Source organism: Ochotona curzoniae, unplaced genomic scaffold, assembly GCF_017591425.1.
Source record: "Ochotona curzoniae isolate NIBS_2020 unplaced genomic scaffold, NIBS_Ocur_1.0 contig_4504, whole genome shotgun sequence".
Taxonomy (NCBI): Eukaryota; Metazoa; Chordata; class Mammalia; order Lagomorpha; family Ochotonidae; genus Ochotona; species Ochotona curzoniae.
Genome location: NW_024466309.1, coordinates 1,768,030 through 1,791,014, shown reverse-complemented (window position 1 = coordinate 1,791,014; position 22,985 = coordinate 1,768,030). Strand labels below are relative to the sequence as shown.

At 40.6% G+C, this 22,985-nt stretch overlaps 1 protein-coding gene across 1 annotated transcript in view; it reads left to right on the top strand.

Moving 5' to 3' along the window:
• The first annotated feature begins 12,734 nt into the window (after positions 1-12,734).
• The window catches only part of SERPINI1 (serpin family I member 1), a 29,236-nt gene continuing 18,985 nt past the window's right edge, over positions 12,735-22,985 (top strand). Inside the window, exons 1-4 of the mRNA XM_040986384.1 lie at positions 12,735-12,994; positions 13,991-14,221; positions 14,908-15,102; positions 17,341-17,545. Of these exons, the coding sequence (XP_040842318.1) occupies positions 12,748-12,994; positions 13,991-14,221; positions 14,908-15,102; positions 17,341-17,545 (878 nt within the window). The 5' untranslated portion in view covers positions 12,735-12,747. The remainder of the gene's footprint in view (positions 12,995-13,990; positions 14,222-14,907; positions 15,103-17,340; positions 17,546-22,985) is intronic.

Sequence of the window (22,985 nt, the reverse complement as noted above, 5' to 3'; positions counted from 1 at the left end):
GTTACATTAATTTAAACAAGATCATGTTAAAACTTCACTTCTCCACATGCATTACTGACAGTCATAGTGGCTACTGGAAACCATGGAGGACAAGATATGTAATATTTCCAATATCACAGAAAGTTCTGTTGAACAGTAACAATGGCAACTCCGTGCTAGGCCAAGGTGAGTCAGGCTCCTTCTACACCCTCTTCTCAGTTAGACCCGATTGTTCAGCCAATATTCACGAGTCTCCTTCCAGATCATCTAAACTCATTTTGCTGTCTGTTTGGATTCCCCATTGCCCATGCTCTGGCCATTCTTCAGCACGAGGCTTGTGAAGTCAGTGGAGGCAGAATTGTCCTTGCTTCTGTAGGTTCCCCATCATAGTTTTCCATCTCTGGCTCCACCCCACTCCTGGGTATAAACCCCCACTTGTTCTTGTGTTTGAATCTAGCCTCCTCTCTCCACTACTGTAAACCCTGCCCCATTGCAAGGACCTCTCTCAAATAGTCTTCCTTACTGCTTTTAATACATTTCAAGAATAATTGCTTTCTTTAATGGTGTCATTCTAAATTTTATTTATTTCAAATGTTTTTACTTATGTATTTATTTTCACCTACTTTCAAAGAGTGAGAGAGAGAGAGATAATTTCCCTCTCCTTGTGCACTTTCCAAAATCTGCGATTGACACAGCTGGGCTGTTTGAAAGCCAGGAACCCAGAAATCCAGCTGTCAGGGAATCAAGCACTTGAGCCATCATGCACTGCTTCCCAGCCTGTGTGAGCAGGAAGCTGGGTTGGAAGCAGAGCAGCCAGGATCCGATTTGGCACTCAGGTACTGGGAGAAGACATCCCAAGTGACAATTTAACCTGCTATCCCACAGTGCCCATCATTGTAACTCTTTAAAGGATGCAGTTACTCAGTTTTTCAACTTTTAATTTTGAAAATTTCTTGTGGCCATGGTTCTTCTTCACTTCAATTAGGCTTCGTTTGAAGCTGGGGAGCTCAAAACAGTGTGGTGAACACTTTCCAGGGCGAGTGTGTGGTGCTGCCCACATCCCAGGTGATGCGTAAGTTAAGTGAGCGTAAATCCACGACCTGCTGATGTGCCTGGGGAGACAACCAAAGATATCCCAGGAGCATGGGCCACTGTCACTCCCTCAGGAGACACAGGTGCAGCTCCTGGTTTTTGGCTTCATTGGAAGCAAACTGACACCCCAATATGCTGGCCATTTCAGGAACTACCAAAGAATGGAAGGTCTGTCTCTTTCTGTTTCTTTCTGACTCTTTGTCTTTCTCTGTAATTCTGCCTTTCAAATAAGATAAATCATGATCATTTAGAGAATGAACCAGAAAATGGAAGCTCGCTCTCTCCCTCTCGCTCCATTTCTCCCTTTCTCTCTATTTCTGCCTCTCGTGTTCTGTGTGGAATTCTGACTTCCAAATAAAATAAATGATTAAAAAAAAACCTGGTTTTTCAGACAATGCAAGTTTCTATTCAAAACACTCAGTCATTGTCTTGGCATATTTTCAAGTTTTCCATAATATTTCTTGGAACTCTACCTTTGAAACACATAAAAAGTGTTCTTTTTATATTAGTAAATTTTAAAAAATGCTTGATTGATTTATATGAAAGGCAGCATGAAAAAAAAAAGAAACAGAGAGATCTTCCATTCACGTGTTTGCTGTAAATGCCTACGACAGCTGCATTAGCCTGCTGCATCGGAATGCCTGCTGGTTCACAGTTTTTCCCCTTGGTTCTACCCTTCTGGATTTACCTGGCAAGTTCCAAACACAACTCATTTGAGAGATGGCTAAAAGGCATTTCTTTTTGATTAATTCAATAGTACAGAGGAAAAAAATGATATAAATTTGTATCCCATTGAAAATTTAAAGTTAAGTATGTATAGAAAGCGCAAGAGCTATGTGGCTGGAGACACAGGCAAAAGAAAAACAAAAGGGTTAGATCATGCTACAGGGGCTTTCTTTATAATTTTTATTTTTCTTGATGCAGTTCCATAGGATCAGGAATTTGCCCTCCCACCCTTCCTCTCACTGCTTTTCTCTATATTGTTATAATAGTAGAATCCTTCAGCAGCAATGGCAAGTGCTTCATTCTGCTATTTCAGTGTATCATGACGTGGTAGGGATGGCAGTGGTGCAAAGTCCAGCAGCCTGTTGCCAAGGTTTCACTGGAGCTGGGAACTGGAATGCATCTTCACTAGTCTCCATTATACAGTTCCTCTCGATGAATAGATTTACTTATGTTTACCTAACTTTCATGCAAAATACAAGGGCTTTCAATATTTGCCTGTGAAGGTTGGTCTCACTGGCTGGTGCCATCAGAAGCAGACTGACACTGGACAGGTTAACAGGAGAAACGCTGTAACCAAATTCATCAGTGTGGATAAGCAGAAGAACCAAACAAAATGTAGAACCTCAAAGAAGAGAAGGAAGCTAGAGACCTGTGTCACCTCTTCATCAGGAAGAGAGAAATGGAGGAGTGACTTAAAGAAATAGTAAATGATGTGGGGGAGATGCATAGCTGGAAGGAGATACAGATTAGCTCAGAAAATGAAATGTGAATAAACCCCAAAGACAGACAGTATTTTGGAATAAGGTCATGCCAACTGAGATTTTGTTCCTTGGCCTTCTTTCTTGAGATGGAAGGTGAAATTACAGCAGTGTCACAAAAGGAAATGGTGTGCCCTGTGGCAGATGTGGTCTCATAGTAGGTAATTAAATAGTAGTGAAGTGTCCCAGGAACCAATCTTCTCCAAGAGCTTTCATTTAGAACACTGAGCACCAGGATGCCATATTGTGGGGACCTGTATCCTAAGCATCAACAGTATCATAATTTTATTGATGTTGTTAATTACAAGATTACAGTTTTTGTAGTGAATTTTTTTTCTGTTTAGTTTTGAGCTGTTGGTTTTAAGAGACATCTTAATATAACAACAGTTTTTGGGAAGAAAGAAAATTTCATAAGGAAAAAAACCTGCACTTCTTTTAAAAAGTCATGGGCATGTATTTATGCTACAGTATATTATCCTTTTGGTAAGCAAAAGTTTAAATTTAAACCTTCTTAACATTCTCCTCATTCACTTAGCTTCCCATCCATCATGCACATGACATGAAGTTTTCATAATGGGTTTTCTGATTGAAATATTTTTAGGGCTTTTGTGATTGAAAATGTAATCAAAGGCATTTTGAAGAAGAGTGGGATATTCACTACATTCCATTTGATTATTTGTGTAGTCCACCCCAACACTCCTACACTACACACATATTTCAACATAATTATACGCCTAAGTCTATACAGCTAATTTGGAAAATTATCACAAGGCTTCTGACAGTTTAGCACTGGAGCAATAGTTCTCACGGGTCACTCACCTTTTCTCACTTTGAAAATTATGATTTGTTCGGAGAGATTTGGCAAATTCTTATGTCTTTAACTGCTTGACATCAAACATCATTTTTTTGGTGTGTATCCCAAGGACAAAAGATAATTCTTTGTGCGCAGATTTTTCTATTTGCATATGTCTTCTATTCTGGGGTCCTTTGTAAAATATGTGGTTTTTGTTTTGCATAAAATCGCTTGACTCCTTTCTTGAGTGATGAATATTTGCATCATTTACAAGTAAATTTACATCCTCTACTGCCATTTCTGTTCTCTTCTATATACATAGAATGTACTAATGTGGGAGAGTTCCAGGTCCAAGTTTCAAGAAAGAGCAACTGTGACAGTCAGCATCTGCAGGTGAAAGTCCGTCAAGGGGCATGGGTAGACAGACTGAGGCTCACACCTGCCCAGGCTGTGGCGCTTACACAGGAGATGACAGCTGTGTCACAGCTTGCCTCTGCCTGAGGATTAACCTACGTACTGCAGGACACTGACAATGAAATTTATTCCAATTTCGTGAAAGTTAAACATAAGGGAGGGATGAAGCACCCTTAACTTTACAACCAAGGAAATTATTAAATCACAGATTAGTTAAGGTCAGATTTGGGACCTGAGAAGTAGCCTAAAGGCTAAAGTCCTTGCTTTGAACGTGCCAGGATCCCATTTGGGTGCCAGTTCTAATCCCAGCTGGGGCAAATCCCATTCACCTCCCTGCTTGTGGCCTGGGAAAGCAGTCAAGGATGGCCCAAAGCCTTGGGACCCTGCACCTGTGTGGGAGACCTGGAAGAGACTCAGGGCTCCTAGCTTTGGGTTGGCTTTGTTGCAGCTGCTTGGGGAGTGAATCAATGGACAGAAGATCTTTCTCAACTTTCCAATAAAAGTAAATAAATCTTTAATTAAAAATAAAATAACTCTTTTTTTAAAAGATCATATTGTTTCACAAGATGGTGACTTGTTTTTCCTTGAAAACATCTTGATTTCTCACCCTCATTATTACTGACATAAATAAAAACTTTCTCTTAAGAAAGTAAGAAAATACAGTATGTAACTTGTTTCTTATTTTATCAAGTGAGCTAGTACTATCTGAAATTAAAGCAGTGGTTTACATTTTCAGAGTAGTACCAAACATCCAGTTTTTTGAACATCTTTCCTAAAATTCCTATCAAATTATGGCAAAGTGAAAAGAAAAAAAAAAAACTTCACAAGACCACATAGGTCTTACAGACTATGTAAACTTTAAATGTCTTATTTCTGTTTTGAAGTAGTCATTCTTTTACATGATTCTAGAAATGATTTTCATTATTTTTCTTATTACTACTTAATTTACTGACTTGATAAAGTGGAACTCAAGCAACCCCATGTTGATTCCTTTAATAAGAAGAACTAACACTTATTTGCATGCAAAATTTAAAAATTAAAAACTAGCAGACTGAAGGACTTCAAAACAATGCTCTTAATTTTAGGCATTTCTCTGGTTTTTTTTTTTCACAGAGAGGACCTTCTTCAATCATCTTTTCCCCCTGCTAATACTCATAATTATGAAGCTGTTTTAAAGAACATTTTATAATTATGTCTGTAAAGACTGATACAGTTATGAATACTCAATCTCTTTTAATATGTTTAACCTCAGATAAGCTTTTTTTAAAAAGCACTGTTGACTGTTTTCTGATTTCTGACACCTCAGTTATAAAATTCAGCTACCCATTTTAATAAGTATTTATAGAAGTATTAGATACATGTTATGCTCATTAAAGTAAGCCAATCCCCAAATGATATGCATATCATATGTTCTCTGTGACATAGGGCAACCTTCATGCAAAATATAAGATCAAGAGATATATAGGTAAACACATATGTACATATATTTATCTAGAGTAACTGTAAATGGAGACTAGCATACCAAAATGTGAAGATGCATTGCAGTATGCATCTCTACTCCCAAATAAAAGATGGTCTCCCGATGAATCTGTTAAATATGTCTTAACAATAGGACGCTGGAATTTCTACCATTGTCTATACCTACAATGTCATGATATAATCAGATAGCAGAATGTTGCTCTTTTGACTGTTGCTGAAGGACTGTACTATTGTAGTGATATGGGGAAAACAGCGAGGGGGGAGAGAAAGTGAGGGTGGGTGTGTACATACATCTCTGAGCCTGTGGGACTGAATCACGAATTCAGGAAACTGCCTGCATTTTCATGGCGAATGTCATCTGAACCCAGAGGTAGACAAGTTTATGGAAAGTGGCAGTAAAAAGTAAATTTAATTTGGTACAAAAATCTTGATATCTGTGTATACAAAACGTCTTCAAGTTTATGTAAAGTACATATAAAAGTGATACATAGATTTTAGAACTTTTTGCACCAAGTTAAAGTTTCCTTCTTTGAAAAGTACTTTTGTTTTTACTTTGCAGTTTGCTTTCTTTTTTATTCATTTTCCATTTTCATTGAAAATGTGCCAGAAAGGCAGGCAGAGAGAAATCTCCGCCACTGGTTAGCTCCCAAATGTCTGCCATAGCCAGTGTTGGGCAGGCTGACGCCGGGAGCTCAGCACTCAATCCTAGTGCTGTTTAAGGGACCGTCTGCTGGTACCTAGGATGAAGCTGCATTGGAAATGGAGCGGCTGGGACTTGAACCAGGCACTGCAGAATGAGATGTGGGCATCCCAAGCGACAGCCTAACTATGCGCTGTGCCACATGGTTTTCCCCAAACTTTTAATCTGAATTCCTAAGACCTTTTTGAGAGCTTCCATCCACACTTGCACACCAGCTATCTGATCACAGTCAACAAGGAGGAGAAACGCGAGAATTAATGGTATTGCATTCATGCTCACCACTGGTGCCTTTCCTGCCACCACAGCGCTACTATGTTATACAGCAGACCCCTGTTCTCTTTGCATTGAGCTATTCTTGTGATAACTTCCCAATAGTAGACATCGAAGTAATGTTGTGTATCAGAGTAACCCCAGTGCATGTATCGGTTTTCACGATGAGTAGTCCCCCCCGACATTTTGTAGACTAATGTTAATACATGCCCATTTGTGCATCATCTCTTGCTATTGCTCAAGGTGATGCACTTGCCTGGCCATTGCATTATGCCAGCACTGGTGACAGCGTCACTTTGTCAGACTGGAAAGATGGTCTCACACTCCATGAGGAACACTTCATCAAAGGAAATGGGGAGTGGGAATGAGCGTCTGCTTCTGGGCTAAGATTACATTAGCCATGAGAATTCAGGCAGCTTCCCTTGCTGTTCCTTCTGATGCAACATCGTGGGCCTGTGCCCATGCAGTATTAATTCAATAAATATTCATCTGGCACTTTCTATGTGTAATGCATTAGATTTTTATTCTGATTATTTTAAGAAGTACAAAGATGCATATACTTTCATTTTTGCTTCAAAAAGACTAGGAAAAGACATGATGCAAGCAAAACATTATCAGTAAAGATGGAAGCAGTGATGTGTGCTATTGGTGAAATAAGATAAGCGTTTCTCCCAGATGCGGACGAAAGTACTGTTTGAATGAAGAAGCAGATAATAGTCATAAAGGATGGGAAAGATTAGCAGAACCTTGTGGCATCTTGTGTTTCCTGGCCTGGGGTTGCTTCACAGAAAAACAGAGAGGAGCTGCAGAGGGCAATCTGCCTACAAGTGCAGATACCTGAAGGAGAACAATGGGAGAAGGTTTCCCTGGGCCCCAGTGCAAAGAGTTATGTCCAAGAGCAGGGATTTTGACGTCAGTCTACAATTGAAGGGACTTTGGGTCCCTTGTGGGTTTTTGCAAATATAGACATAAACTGAGAGTAGAGTACATTAAAACAGTTGATCTTTGGTCATGAATGTGTTGGGCTTAAGAGAGCAGTGACATGGGGCTCAGAGGAAACTTGCCAAAGTCCTTAACAACTGCTGTCATTGCCGTGGAAACATGCTTGGGATGGTAGACAGGTGTGATACTGGGGGCTCATGATCTGGCCCACAACACCACAGACTGAGTAATGCATGATGAGTACAAATTTACTGGCTCACGGTACCAGAGCCTGGGAAGGTCAAGATGGGATAGCCAGCATGCTGAGCCAGCATGTGGGCTCCAGTTCATATCACAGCTGCTGCACTTCCCATCCAACTCTCTACTTGTGGTCTGGGAAAATAGCAGAAATAAATATATCATTTAAATATATATATATATTGGAAAATCAGAGAGGAGGAAACAGAAAGATCTTCCATCGGCTGATTCACTCCCCAGTTGGCCACAGTGGCCAAAGCTGAGCTGATCCAAAGCCAGGAGCCAGGAACTTCTTCTGGGTCTCCCACTGGGGTGCAGGGTGCCAAGGCTCTGGACCGTCCTCAATTGCCTTTCCAGGCCCAAAGCGGGGAGCCAGATGGGAAGCAGGGCAGCCAGGACACAAACCGGTGCCCAAATGGGATCCTGGCGCATGCAAAGTGATAATTTAGCCCTTAGGCTACCACACTGGGCCCAAATACATCTTTAAAAATATAACGAAATTGGCCCGGCGTGGTGGCGCAAGTGGTTAAAGGTCCTCGCCTTGCATGCCCGGGATCCCATATGGGCGCCGGTTCTAATCCCGGCGGCCCCGCTTCCCTTCCAGCTCCCTGCCTGTGGCCTGGGAAAGCAGTCGAGGACGGTCCAAAGCTTTGGGAACCTGCACCCGCGTGGGAGACCCGGAAGAGGCTCCTGGCTTCGGATCGGCATAGTATCGGCCCGTTGTGCTCACTTGGGGAGTGAATCATTGGACGGAAGATCTTCCTCTCTGTCTCTCCTCTCTGTATATCCGCCTTTCCAATGAAAAAATAATAAAAATAAATCTTTAAAAAAAAATAAAAATATAACGAAATAAAGCCAAGGGTTTGCATGGTGGTCAACAAATGAATCCTCTGCCTGAGGTGCTAGCAATCCACATGAACACTGGTTCTCATCCTAGCTGCTCTGTTTCTGATCCAGCTCTCTGCTTACAAACTGGGAAGGCAAAAAAAGGATGGTTCAAGTCCTTAGACCCCTACACCCCTGTGGGAGACCCAGAGGAAGCTCCTGGATCCTGGCTTCAGATGCACTTAGCTCCTGCTGTTACAGCCATTTGCAGAGTAAAACAGTGGATGGAAGACATCTTTTTCTTTGTCTTTACTTCTCTCTACAAATTTGCCTTTCAAATAAAAATGAATAAATAATTGGAAAAATACTGGATAGGGAGAATAATTGAACTAGTTCTCTTTTGAGAATTTGTAAGCGGGCATTGGGGGTGTTTTAGAAGAAATCAGGACTAGATGTATGGATAACAGTGGTACTTAATAGATAAAACAGGAAAAGGAAATGAGCCACTATACCTCCCTGCAGTCTGCACCCCACTGCCAGTAAAAATAATAATAATAACAATAAAGTAAGAGGAGTAAGGAAAACCACTGAGGCTGCACCGTCAGCTGCAGCCAAGGCACAAACTAGAAGGCTTCAGGTCCAGGGGAGGGAGGGTCAGAAAGGCTGGACAAGCACAACAAAAGAAATTTTGTCTGCCTTCCAGAAAAGAGAGAGTATTACTTAGCTGTGGATCCGTTCAGTTTCCTGGCATGATCAGCCCTCACCATTCTCAAACACACGGCTCCTAATTTCTTGGCACAATATGTACCCAGCAGCCTGCTGCTCACTTCCCTTCCCTGGATGAACCCTCTCCCAAAATAGATGGAGTGCTCCTTCCAGGAGTCCTCTACAGGCTAAGGATGCATTTATGGCTTGGCAGCTCAGTTTCCCACATAAAGTGAAACCTGCAGACCAGCAGTTCCATCAAACACTTCCTCTTTGTGCATCTTGACCACCTGCCATGGATCCAGACGTTCCTAGTGAATATGCGAGCCAGTGCATGAATTCTTTTTGACAGGAATGGTGTATCCTTCTCTTTAAATTTAAATGGCTCTCTTTTCTTTAAAAAAAGATGTTGAAGGCCACTTAGTACAGCTGTGCGTTCTTGCACAGTGACGGGGATTCTTTGAGGATAACAGTCTGAATCTATCTTTTTTCAAGTCTTGGCTAGATGAATGGACGTTGGCGCTGCATTAGGTGAAGCAACGGGAATGATGAAGTACTCATGTACTGCATCTTCTTGTCCAACAGCACAGATGCAAAGCCAGAAAACCTGGTTTCTCACAATAATGATTTCTAAGAGTAAACCAGTGGTCTAAAATGAGTGTTCCACTATCATTCTTTCTCATGATGCTGTGGATTAGGATTAGGACTTAGCTTCATTACACAAATAAGGAAGTGCATGTGGAGAGAATGTATGTGACTTGCTTAAGTTCTCAGTGCTGTTATCAGTCCAAGCCTTTGATCTTGAAGTCACATGTCTTCCCAATGACCCAAGGATTGGAGAAGCAACTTACTAGTTAAGTCTGTTTACACATGTCTTTGGATCCATGTGGCTCTAGGACCTCCCTTACAACCTTGAGCCAGTTCTTCATGTCTCAGAAGGTACACTTCTATGCATAAAAAGTGGCAATACAGTTTTTATTTACAGAGCAGTTTAAAAAATATAATCCTTTAATATACTAGTCAGTGTTAGCCATTACTAATGCAGTCTCATGGTAAATTCACTTGTATATCGTATAGACTTGATTTTAGGTTCTGGAATGCGTATTGCTTGACAATAAATTGGTTTCTACCTTGTATAAATAAAATTACTTTTTATCTTAAAATCTTTATACTCACACTAAATGCAATGGTTTCCAAGTAGCTGTGTTACTGACCATCAGACATGCCTACCATAAATGGAATTTATTTTCTTAGTCTTAAACTGGCTAGTGTTATATATCAGCAGTGAGGGCCAGGTTGGGTCTACAGCATAGAAGTTAAGATGCACAGTGTCATGACCCAGTGTGCTAAGTGCTGCCTGCCTCCCCTAGAGGAGGATATGTATGGATGCTGACCACTCTATTCCCAAGGAAGGATGATGTGCTGATGTGCCTTGGGAAAACAGTACAAGATGGCCTAAGTGACTCAGCCTCTGCCACAGCTCTGAGAGACCCGAGTGGAATTTCACTCTGCCACAGCCCTGAGATGATACGCAAGTGGAATTCCACCTTGATACACCCAAGAGATCCGAGTGGAATTCTGTGGTTCTGGCTTTGGCCTGGCACAGTTGGGAAGTGAAGAAGCAGATACAATATTGTCTTTCTTTACTTTTCTCTCTTTCATCCTCTCTTACCCTGTCCCTCTATCTTTCAAATTACTTCATAAATACTGGCAGAGGCAGAGCACTAGAAAGATAGCATGCCAAACATTATGGCGTAAAGATTAAGAGCATGGGGGGGTGCTTTTGGATATACATTCCATGAAACAGTATTACAGTTTATATATTAACTGCTGCATGAATCTTACATTCTCTTCAAGTTGAAGGATTACATGAATCTACAGAGAATATAGCCGCATGGGCCCCACACCCACCTTGCCCTGGGTTGTCTGAAGCAGAAATGCTGCAGCTGGACTTGGCAGGCTGGCATGGCAGCTGTGTTCTTCCCCTGGCTTCTGTCCCATTGCAGCGGGAATACCAGCGCTGCCCTGCAGTGCTACCCTCTGTTGCCCAGCATCAGCCAGCACTTGAGCAGTGAGTGCTTGGTGGGAGTCCGTGTTTACACAGAAGCCCAGTGACACCATCCAAAGCAGCAACAATCCCAGTAACCCAAATGCAGGGGTGGGAGGTTGGCAGGGAGAGCCTGCAACTTTTTAGACAAGGAGAACAATGCTTGTAACCTGAAAATGGGAACGAGCTTAGAAGATGTTTTCAGGCAGTTTCTGGAATTGGAATTGCAGATATTAAAGGATTCATTAAAATTTTTTAGTGTAGAAAGCCTTTTGGAAACACAGTGCTCTTCAGTTAAATGTGTATGCACTCTGCTAATTGAGTAATGGAGACTGTTAATGTGCATTCCTAATTAAAACACAATTTTCCAAATGTGTTTGCTCAATATCATTTTACATGCGATTTTAATGATGCATTTTTAAAAAAATAATCAAGAATAAGCAAGTGATTTAATTGTTTGAATACAGAGTTTAGCTCTCTAGTTGACTGTGGTGACAGAATAGGAGCATAAAAAGAGGCAGTATTGTCCACAGCATGTGCAGTTGGGGTTTCTGGAATGTTCGAAAGACAAGAGGCAAAAACAGCATTCAAAGATGTTTGGACACTGATGTTATTTTCTCCTTCCTTGGGAAAGTGTGGCCTTAAGTCCCTTTGTCCTTTGGTTCAAGTACCAGACAAGCCTGAGTTTTTAGAGATGTTCATTTAAATGAAATTACCCTTTTGTTAGTGTCCTTTGATGTGATGACAAAAGTCTTAGAACAACAGGACAGTGTGGTGGCAAGAATTCAGCTTCATTCCCATCATGGGTAGGCAGCTTGCTCCTACCGGCTGCTGGTCACAGGCAGCAGCAACATTGCCAGGAATGAGCATGTACAAGGCTCTGCTCTGCTCTTCTCTGCTCGCTCCTTTTCTGGCTGCCGTGTCCGTGGACTGTGCTGTGTCTGCTCCTTCTGTAGGCTGTGCTGTCCATGGACTGTGCTGTGTCTACTTCTGTAGGCTGTGCTGTCCATGGACTGTGCTGTGTCTGCTCCTTCTCTGGCTGCCGTGTTCGTGGACTGTGCTGTGTTCACTCCTTCTCTGGCTGCCGCGTCCATGGACTGTGCTGTGTCTGCTCCTTCTGTAGGTTACCATGTCCATGGACTGTGCTGTGACCACTCTGGGCTGCCATGTCCATGGACTGTGCACTGTGTGCTGAGTTAACTGGGAGTTAGGGCTGGTGTGTGTCTGACGTTTTCTGACCAGTCCTTGACCCAACTGGAAGGTGCAGTCGTTCTATAAAAATGCAGTAAACTGGTAACACGGTGTTGCCAGATGCTTGCTTTTAGTAAATTTCATTTTCATCATGGTGGGCTTGGGTCTACATAGTTTCATGGAATCTAGAGTAAGTTGGTTCTGAATCATGATCAAAATGTATGGACCAAGGCTATGACAAACTAATCAATGTGCCTCAGCAGACTTGAGTGGTACGCAGTGGTCATACATGTCTCTGCATAGCTGGCATCTCGTGAAGGTAGGAGCAATCTTATTTCTTAATTAATCCTCAGAAATTTCCAGTGTCATTTATTCATTCGGTTATTGATTGGCTTTTTAAAACCAGCACCTTTCTGTACACAGTTTGGTGAATGCTACCATTTTAAGCTCCATGTTTATAAATCTTTAGCTCGCCTTACAACTTTATCAATATCTAATTCTTTCTGTTTTTACCTTTCACTATATTCCTCTGAAATAATGAACAATCCATTTATAAATGTTTGTTTTCCAGTCTTGAAACTGTAGCAGCATGGCTGGCCTTGGACTCTTGTTGCTGGCTCTGCAGATCGTGGCTGTGGAGGCTGCCTTCCCTGATGAGGGCATTGCCGAGCTGTCGGTGAATATGTACAACCACCTTCGAGCTACTGCAGAAGATGAAAATATCCTCTTTTCCCCACTGAGCATCGCCCTCGCAGTGGGCATGATGGAACTCGGCGCCCAGGGGTCTACCCTCAGAGAGATCCGCCATTCCATGGGATACGAGGGTCTAACTAATGGTTAGTGCACTTAGGTTTCACAGCTCAACACAGTAGGACTTTAACTTTTAACTCAGTTGTGTTTTCTTATGCCAGGGGCAGCAATAGTTACAAAGAATTGGAAATAATCTCTTTGAGATGCAGTGTCACAAGGAGAAAGATTAGAAATTAAGAAAGATGTTGATTCCTAGATCCATGTATGGCACAATAGATCTAAGAGAATCATATCTTTTAAAAATTATCATTGCTTAAGTAAAGCACACTGTGATAAACAGGAAGAGACATCATTCTGACTCTCCTAATACTGAGGGGAAAGAGTACATATTGTCAGTTATTACAGAAATGAAAGAAAAATTGCACTGTTTGTATGCTATAAAAAGGTAATATGGCTTGCCAGGAATATCAGACATTTTGACTTAAAGCCAAATGTATCATCATTGTTTAAGTAGGATTCATGCATTTTTAAAATGGCTTGTTATTATAAAAGTTACAATTGGAGGGAGACTCTCTAGCCAAGAATGTTGTAGTAACTTTGAAGCTTTGTATACTTTATTAATGTTCATAATATAAAGTTAATTCATTTAAAGGTTAAGAACTAAAACAATTTCTAACAAGTTTTCTAGTTACAAAGGTTTTCAAATCTAATGATAGTAAAATGTAATGAAATACCTTTTTCATTAAAAAAGTTTTTTTACTACATAATTAAAGTAAGTTCTTCCTGATAATCACAAAATAATAATGAAAGCAATCTGAATATTTTGAAAGAAAACAACTTTAATTTTTTTTTTTTTGCAGAACTTAGTCACGTAGGTAATAATAAAGTACAAAGTTGTTAATGTGAGCATCTAGTTGTAGTGCAAATAAAAACTATCTTTCACTCTGTGATGTAAACAGCAAGCCTGGAGCCATTCTCCAGTGCCTGTTCTATCAATGTCCATTGCCATGCTCATCACTCCTGCACTCCTTCACCTCTCACCATGCTTGTTCCATTAATAAGTGTCCTATTTCATCTTGCAGGTGAAGAATTTTCTTTCTTGAAGGATTTTTCTGACATGACAACGGCTGAAGAGAGCCAGTATATGATGAAAATTGCCAATTCTCTCTTTGTGCAAAATGGATTTTATATCAATGATGAGTTTTTGCAAATGTTGAAAAAGTACTTTCATGCAGAAGTGAATCATGTGGACTTTAGTCAAAATATAGCTGCAGCCAACCACATCAATAGATGGGTGGAGAATAACACCAATAGTAAGTCGTTCCTTGCTTTTCTTTCTCTTACAGCTTGGTTTTTAACTCTGATGCTGAAAGAGTGGGTCCCTTCACTTTCTTTGTGCCGAATACCATTCAGCTTGGTACATAAATAATTATTTTGTATTGACTATGGTCTATTATAGAAACATTATTTATGGATGAGCATTTAAAAGAAGAATTTAAATCTATTCGCGTCTGCAGATTTTTGGCCATGACAGTCTGAAATGTGTACTCTCTGATTAATGAGTTTCCTCTGTGTGGTAGTCTCCTCTACTATATGGAGTTTTGCTTGAGCCAACTATTTAATGAATTAGTTTCTAGACAGAATGGCAGTTTTGGGCTCTTTTTAACAGAAAATAATCAAAATAGAACAAGAGAGCTAGATCAGAATTTAGAAATGTTTGTTGGCTTCTGAAATAAAGAACTTGATTAGTAACATAAAGATTGTATAGGAATCACTTAAAACTGAAAGAATCCCATGTTAAAATGGAGAATTAGAAAGAACGCACTATTTTTAGTAGTGTGTGCTTCCTTTGAAAGTAGGGAACTGTTTCTTTTTGTAGCTAAGCTTGTGTTTAGTTTTTCTGAGCCGTTTTATCAGTGGAGGATTAGCAGTCTTGATTTTTTTCACCTTCTGTTTTTTTTTATTCTGTTCATCTTTTTGTGTGTGTGTGTGTAAATAGATTTGTTGAAAGACGTGGTATCCCCGAGAGATTTTGATGCTGGGACTCATCTGGCCCTCATCAATGCTGTCTATTTCAAGGGTAACTGGAAATCACAGTTCAGACCTGAAAACACTAGAACCTTCTCCTTCACAAAAGATGATGAAACTGAAGTCCAAATCCCAATGATGTATCAACAAGGAGAATTTTATTATGGTAAGGCATGCTGACTTTCAGTTCTCCTTTGCAGCATGTCAGCACATGTCTAGGAAAACAACATGGAATGTTCATTGCTCAAACTGCTTGTCAGTGGAATTTGTGTCATAATTCCACTTCCCTTGCTCCAATTTGAAAAGCCTGTGATCAGATCTTGAATGGATATTTTATGGATTGATAGTTTGCTGATATGTTCCTTCAGTTTATAAAGTTAACCACCCACTGCAGCATGGCTTCATTCACTTGAAAGTACATAACGTTTTACAAGAATATTCTGATTTAACAACAACAAAAACATCACTGGCCTTAGGACCATTCTCAGTGGACCGAATGTTGTACCAATCACTTGATTTGCAGTTCTTACTGTGTTTTTGAATTATAGAATTCTTCCCAAAGGCCTTTTCTTTCTGCTTTAAAATATCTCAGACTTGTGCACAGGGGCTTCCAGAAAGTTCATGGAAGGTGCATACTATGATTAAGCTATGTTTAGATTTCAACTTTTTGTATGCCAAAATAAACTACTTTTTATTTAAAAGATTTATTTATTTAAATGACAGGTTGAGGGAGAGATGAAGAGAGATTTTTGATATACTGATTCACTTCCCAAATGGCCACAGCAGTCAGGTATGGGCCAGGCTGAAGTCAGGAGGCAGGAACTGCATCAAGATCTCCCAGATGGGTAGCACAGACCCAAGTGCTTGGGTTGTCTTTTTCGGCCTTCCCAGGTGCATTAGCAGGGAGCTTGATCACAGTTAAATTGCCCAGGACTCAAACTAGCACTCCAATAGAAAAAGCCAGAGCTGTTTGCAATGACTTAGCCTGCTTTGCCACTCCACAATACAGTTAGCTAAACTTATTTTTAGTTCAATATTCCACGAACTTTCTGAAGTACACTTGAATGTATAAGCAAGCATAATTGTGCAATTATAGTTTCATTTATTTTGAGCCTGTATTTGTTACACAAATCAATATCCTTGGAATTATTTTCAAAGATTTTCCTTCATTTCTTCAGAAGTTAAGGATATTAGCCCTTCCTAAGCATTATAGTGAACTGTAGTCATTGTTTGTCATGCGAAGATGTAATTTTAAGCCAAGAATGTTGTAATATTAAATAGGATTACAATCACAGCTGATCAAGTTAGCAGTAAAGATGAGACAGAATACCCATCCATATTCAAACCAAATGTTTAATTTGATGTCTTAAGAACCTAGATTGGCCATAGGAAAATATTTCTAATAAAATATTACACTTACTTTTAAAATTGATAAATTTTAAATTAATGACAGAACAATTTTAAAGTTTTTTAAAAAAATATCTATCTGTTTGTTGAGAAGAGTTACAGAGAGACAGAGACAGGGATCAAGAAAAAGAGGGAGAGAGACTTTCTATCCACTGTTCGACTCCTCGGATGGCCACAGTGGACAGGACTCTTGCAGGCTGAAGCCAACAGCCAGGTACTTCATGTGGGTGTCCCACATGGGTGGCAGTGTTTCAGCATGCATGCCTTCTCCCACTGCTTTCTCAGGCACTTTAACAGGGAGCTGGATCAAAAGCCAGGACGGGAACCAGCAGCCATATAGGATGCCAGCATTCCAGCAGTTGGTTTTCCCCTTTTACCACTAAGCCAGCCCTTAAGATTTATTTTTGAGAAAACAAGCCTAGTTAATTTGCTCACATATATACATCATAAGCCCAGTTACTTAGTTTATGTAATTACCTAATTTGGACATCCTAACAATCATATGTACCACATGTTGTACAAGACCTAGGTTTCATCTTGAATGTGCAACTTAGGCCTCAAAACTTGCGGTGGTGATCATAGCATACCAGGTTTGACTAAATTAAATTATTTTCTTCTTAGAAATCAGGTGATTGTTGTTAACAGCATTGGTTACATCCAACTTGCAGATAACACTTTGTTTTTCTAGCAGGACATTTCATTGTTTCTAATAATATCCTGTAAATATATTGGATTATCTCATTTGAACATGAAGTAAGTCCAGAAAACAGCCTAGTACAAATGTGAAATAATTCCAGGGATTCTAAAATAAAATGAAGTGTGTGCTGCTGAGAATTCATTTGAATTTCAGAGCCTGTTTTCAAATAAACCTTCTTTTTCTTGGATGCCTGAACTTTTTCTGTTCTGTTTACTATTTTGGAAAAAAGGAATTGTTAGCAGATTTAAATCTATTTAAAAAGCTTTGACATGTCATTTCACAGTGTTTCTTTTCTTTTAGGGGAATTCAGTGATGGCTCCAATGAGGCTGGTGGTATCTACCAAGTCCTGGAAATACCATATGAGGGAGACGAGATAAGCATGATGTTGGTGCTGTCCAGGCAGGAAGTTCCACTGGCCACTTTGGAGCCTTTGGTCAAAGCACAGCTCATTGATGAGTGGGCAAGCTCCGTGAAGAAGCAGAAAGTGGAAGTCTACCTGCCCAGGTGAGAGGTCCCCTGACCCCTCCCACAGCCCGAGCATGGGCTGTCGGCGACTGCCAGACCAGAGGAACCACTTTTGCAGTTTGAGTCTTGTGTTAGTGTCTTTCTGCTCTGTCTTCGTATGTGTGTACTTTTGTAGTATTCCTTCATCTTCACAAGATCCTGCCCAGAAACACCCAGGCATCTGTTGGTTCATCCAGTACTATTTACAGAGACCTAGTTTCAGATATGATTCAGTGCATTTAGCCTTGTTGTAGTAGGATTTTCCGTGATTGTCTAGGCATATTATGTGCATTGCCAATGCTCTGTGTTTTGTTAATATGTACAGTTGATGGTAGCTGAAGATAAAACTATCCTTGATTTGTTGGGAGAACTGCCAGGTACCTACTCTGTTCAGTGCTTAAATTCAAGCATACATGAGCAGAAAGGACAGATTCTGCTCTAAATCCTCCCTGGATCTGAAAGCATAAAATCCATTCAAAACTTCAGATGTCCTGGCTACTGTCCTCTTCCCTAGCCACTCATCACATCACACTTTCTGTAGCATGTTCTGTTTGTGTACATGCAATTACGCCACATACATAATGTTGTTTTCATGCTTCTCCATTTCCACTTACGCTCTTGCATTGACCTAAAATGTCTTGGTCACATTTCTTTGCCAAATGTCCTTTTTGTGATTCTAGAATGCAACTTTGCACAAGTTCTTACAGAAAGAGCTTCTTTGAACTGTCTGATGGAGCAGGTGGCCCTCAGTGTCAGGTCACATGTCTGATGGAGCAGTTGGCCCTCAGTGTCAGGTCACATGTCTGATGGAGCAGTTGGCCCTCACTGTCAGGTCACATGTCTGATGGAGCAGTTGGCCCTCGTGGTCAGGTCACATGTCTGATGGAGCAGTTGACCCTCACTGTCAGGTCACATGTCTGATGGAGCAGTTGACCCTCACTGTCAGGTCACATGTCTGATGGAGCAGTTGACCCTCACTGTCAGGTCAGGTCACATGTCTGATGGAGCAGTTGGCCCTCACTGTCAGGTCACATGTCTGATGGAGCAGTTGGCCCTCACTGTCAGGTCACATGTCTGATGGAGCAGTTGACCCTCACTGTCAGGTCAGGTCACATGTCTGATGGAGCAGGTGGCCCTGTCAGGTCACATGTCTGATGGAGCAGTTGACCCTCACTGTCAGGTCACATGTCTGATGGAGCAGGTGGCCCTCGTGGTCAGGTCACATGTCTGATGGAGCAGTTGGCCCTGTCAGGTCACATGTCTGATGGAGCAGTTGGCCCTGTCAGGTCACATGTCTGATGGAGCAGTTGACCCTCACTGTCAGGTCAGGTCACATGTCTGATGGAGCAGTTGACCCTCACTCAGGTCAGGTCACATGTCTGATGGAGCAGGTGGCCCTCAGTGTCAGGTCACATGTCTGATGGAGCAGTTGGCCCTCACTGTCAGGTCACATGTCTGATGGAGCAGTTGGCCCTCGTGGTCAGGTCACATGTCTGATGGAGCAGTGGCCCTCACTGTCAGGTCACATGTCTGATGGAGCAGGTGGCCCTCAGTGTCAGGTCAGGTCACATGTCTGATGGAGCAGGTGACCCTCAGTGTCAGGTCACATGTCTGATGGAGCAGTTGGCCCTCACTGTCAGGTCACATGTCTGATGGAGCAGTTGGCCCTCGTGGTCAGGTCACATGTCTGATGGAGCAGTGGCCCTCACTGTCAGGTCACATGTCTGATGGAGCAGTTGACCCTCACTCTCAGGTCAGGTCACATGTCTGATGGAGCAGTTGGCCCTCAGTGTCAGGTCACATGTCTGATGGAGCAGTTGGCCCTCACTGTCAGGTCACATGTCTGATGGAGCAGTTGGCCCTCGGGGTCAGGTCACATGTCTGATGGAGCAGTGGCCCTCACTGTCAGGTCACATGTCTGATGGAGCAGTTGACCCTCACTCTCAGGTCAGGTCACATGTCTGATGGAGCAGGTGGCCCTCAGTGTCAGGTCACATGTCTGATGGAGCAGTTGGCCCTCACTGTCAGGTCACATGTCTGATGGAGCAGTTGACCCTCACTCTCAGGTCAGGTCACATGTCTGATGGAGCAGTTGGCTCACACAGTTATGTCACACACACTCTGTTCAGACCTACTGCGCTGGGCAATCACCTTGGTCACACTTTTCCTCTATGAGTTTTTCTACAACAGAGCTAATTCTCTCGCCTATAACAGGGCATGATAACTGTGTTCCAAATGCAGTCCAACTCAAGGAATTTATTCTGTTCTAGTTTACCTTAGAGTTGAAGAGGAAACCCACAGGTAACAGCAAACAGGAAACACAGCATGTTTATAAACATATGTATAATTTGCTTATCAAGAAATAGATACATATATTTTTCTATGTGAACACACACACACACACACACACAAAGTCCCAATAAAGAAAATTGTTGAAATATAATTGCTATGAATGCTCAAAGGAATGATAATTGATAATGAAGTCGAGTTATAAAACTTACAAACTTATTGTATTTATTTTAATTTTAGGAATTGTCATCTAAAATTAAATCACAAAATTAAGGTTTTTCCAAAAACTGTACTCATAGATTGCTTATGCTAATGATGGATATCTGTTTGGAACTGTAGGTATTTTTGTTTAGAAAATAATGCTGTTATACATTGAGAATATATGATTCTATACTATGTAATATATTCACTAGACAACAGCAGTATACTATAAATAGCATTGTTATATGTTATGCTCATATGTAATGATGAAAATATAAAGTCATTTTTTTGCAATCTACACACAAAAATCATGGTACTCAGCTCAGATTATTCTTTTCTTTTTTATTAAGATATTTTACATGCAAATCTTTGCATGAAATATGTTTATGAAGAATGATTCCACTAAGTCTGTTCTCTCGGAGGCAATCGCTGAAGACCTAAGGAACCAAGTAATAGTTGGCTTTCACATGTTTTTACATACACACACACACACACACACACACACACACACACACACACACACATAAAAAATCTGTCTCAACTCCAAGGGACAACTTAATTTTGGATCATAATAATCAAATGTAAATTATCATTTGAATCAGGTCTAAACTTTCCAAGTGGTTCATTTAGTCCTGTAACTGTTTTCTATCATTAATTTTGCATTCCTCTTGCATTTCATAGTGGATTCCTTTGGCAATGTGACTAACTCAGTGTACTGTCCATGAGTTAAAGGCACGACTACACATGCTCCCCCTCTGTTAGGCTGTAGCTGTGGGGGAGGATTTTAGCTGAATTCCAAATGAATGTTTAATAAGCATCACATATTCTAATTCAACCATACTCACTAGAAAATGTGGCCTCCAGGTCCTGTCCACTGAGAAAGTGAATGTGGCAGCAAAAGAAAATTAAATTTTCATTTTCTAAGAGATACTCTTCAATTATGGAGTAATTTAGCTCACTTGCTCATATTAATGCCTGTGACTAAACGAGGCACAGCTAATTACCATCTATGCATTTCTTCAGGAGTTTTATAAATTGTCCCTCTGCATGGCTAATGCATAAAACAGGGAGGCTGAGAAGCCAGATAAGGCAAAGTTGTCTTTTCTTTGTAGCAGATTAACTGGTTTAAAATACATTTTAAGAATCAGTGGACCACTATTTACCCTCTGCATTTTACAATGTTAGGATCCACTGCATGCTGAATGAAGGTAATGACTTATGTTATTCAGGCTTAGCAAAGGTACAGACTTTTCAGATGCCTGTATTCCAGGTTTACTTAACTGCCAGTCTGCAATGGTTCATATAGTTCCATCCATACAGAGGTATTGCTGCAAAAATTCAGCTTTGCATTTCTGAATTATGACCACATTCTTGTTCCGACTGACAGACGTTTTACTCTTTATTGTGCTAGAGCTTATCCAAACAGCTCTAAAAGGGGTTCAGGGTGGAGGAGGGGGTACGGAGGTGGAGGTGGGGGCACAGGGTAGAGGCGGGGACACAGGGTGGAGGAGTGGGCACAGAGGTGGAGGAGGGGCACAGGGTGGAGGAGTGGGCACAGAGGTGGAGATGGGGTAGATCCAGAAATAACAATTACTTTTGTATTTTTCCATTTCTCCCCTGAACAATAAATCCTACAGGAATAAAATGCTGAATTGAACTTATATTTTATCAAAAATGCAAAAATCTGTTCAATAATATAAGAGTGCAGTGCCCATGTCATATCACTAAATCCATTGAAAATGTCACACAGTTCATACACAATGGGACATCTTTCAGGTTTAAGTAGAATTGCCAAGTCTTTTTCCAGTTTATCCGTGGTAACAAAAACAACTCATCTGTTATATAAAATATGCATAAAAAACTAGGTAAAATACTCCCTAGCATAGAGTAATCAAGAAATAATCATTGCCTATCATCACATTAGTTGTTCAGTGTACATTTGATGTCTTAGTATTTCTTCTGTGTTCCATTGGGTAGCTTCCTCCATGGTTTTCTCTGATTAGGATAAAAACGAAAAGGATCTGACTCTGTTGAACTGTGTCCTTTTCGTTACATATTCTGTTTTAGTTTTTGCTGACAGAGCTAAGGTATGGGAAAGTTGGAGTGCAAACTTACCTTCCTGTAGTATCTTTCCACTCTCAGTTTTGTGTCGCAGATTCGTCATTTGTGATCAGGAAACCTTAAAGGAGGTAGAGTGGTTCTTCATTGCATAACAAGAAGCCATTCTAATAAAACATTTTAGTGCAATGTTTATAAAACAAAACAAATGATAAGCCACGGGGATTTGTTCAAAAATATAAATGATTTCTACAAAAATGATTACCTTCTATATAAGAGTTGATTGTTACTGTTCATCTTAATAGTCAATATCAAAAATAAAGAATAGTTGAGTAATAGCTATTTTGCGATGGGAGGATGAAGAAAAAAGACGAAGTGTAGACAGAGAGGATTATATCCTGCCTTTACCTTTAGACGGAAGAATGTTACAAATAGCTAGATTTCATTTGACTTCAACTTCTGTCACTTTTAGTGTGACAGATACTGTAAGTATTAAAGTGAGCTGGATTACATACTTGACTAATGCATAGTTAAGGTAGCAAAAACTAAAACAGATATTTAACCAAATTACTCTAGTTATGACAATATACAAATATATCTTTTAACATCTATAATAATGTGACATATATAGCTCAACTGTAATAAGTAATATCGGCAGCATCTGCTCTTCAGTGTACATGCCAGCACGTGAATTCTGATTTTAACAAGCCTTATTAGACCTTTCCAACAATGCTTTGAGATAAATATTACCATGGCAATTTTCTAGAAGTCAAATCCGAGGCTCAGAAAGTAAGGAGTTTTAGGAAGGTTTTTGGAGTAGCATTAAGCTAGGATGTGGAATGCATCCTTTCCGTATCTGGAGAGCCTTGGTCGGCTCCTAGTGCAGGTTCTG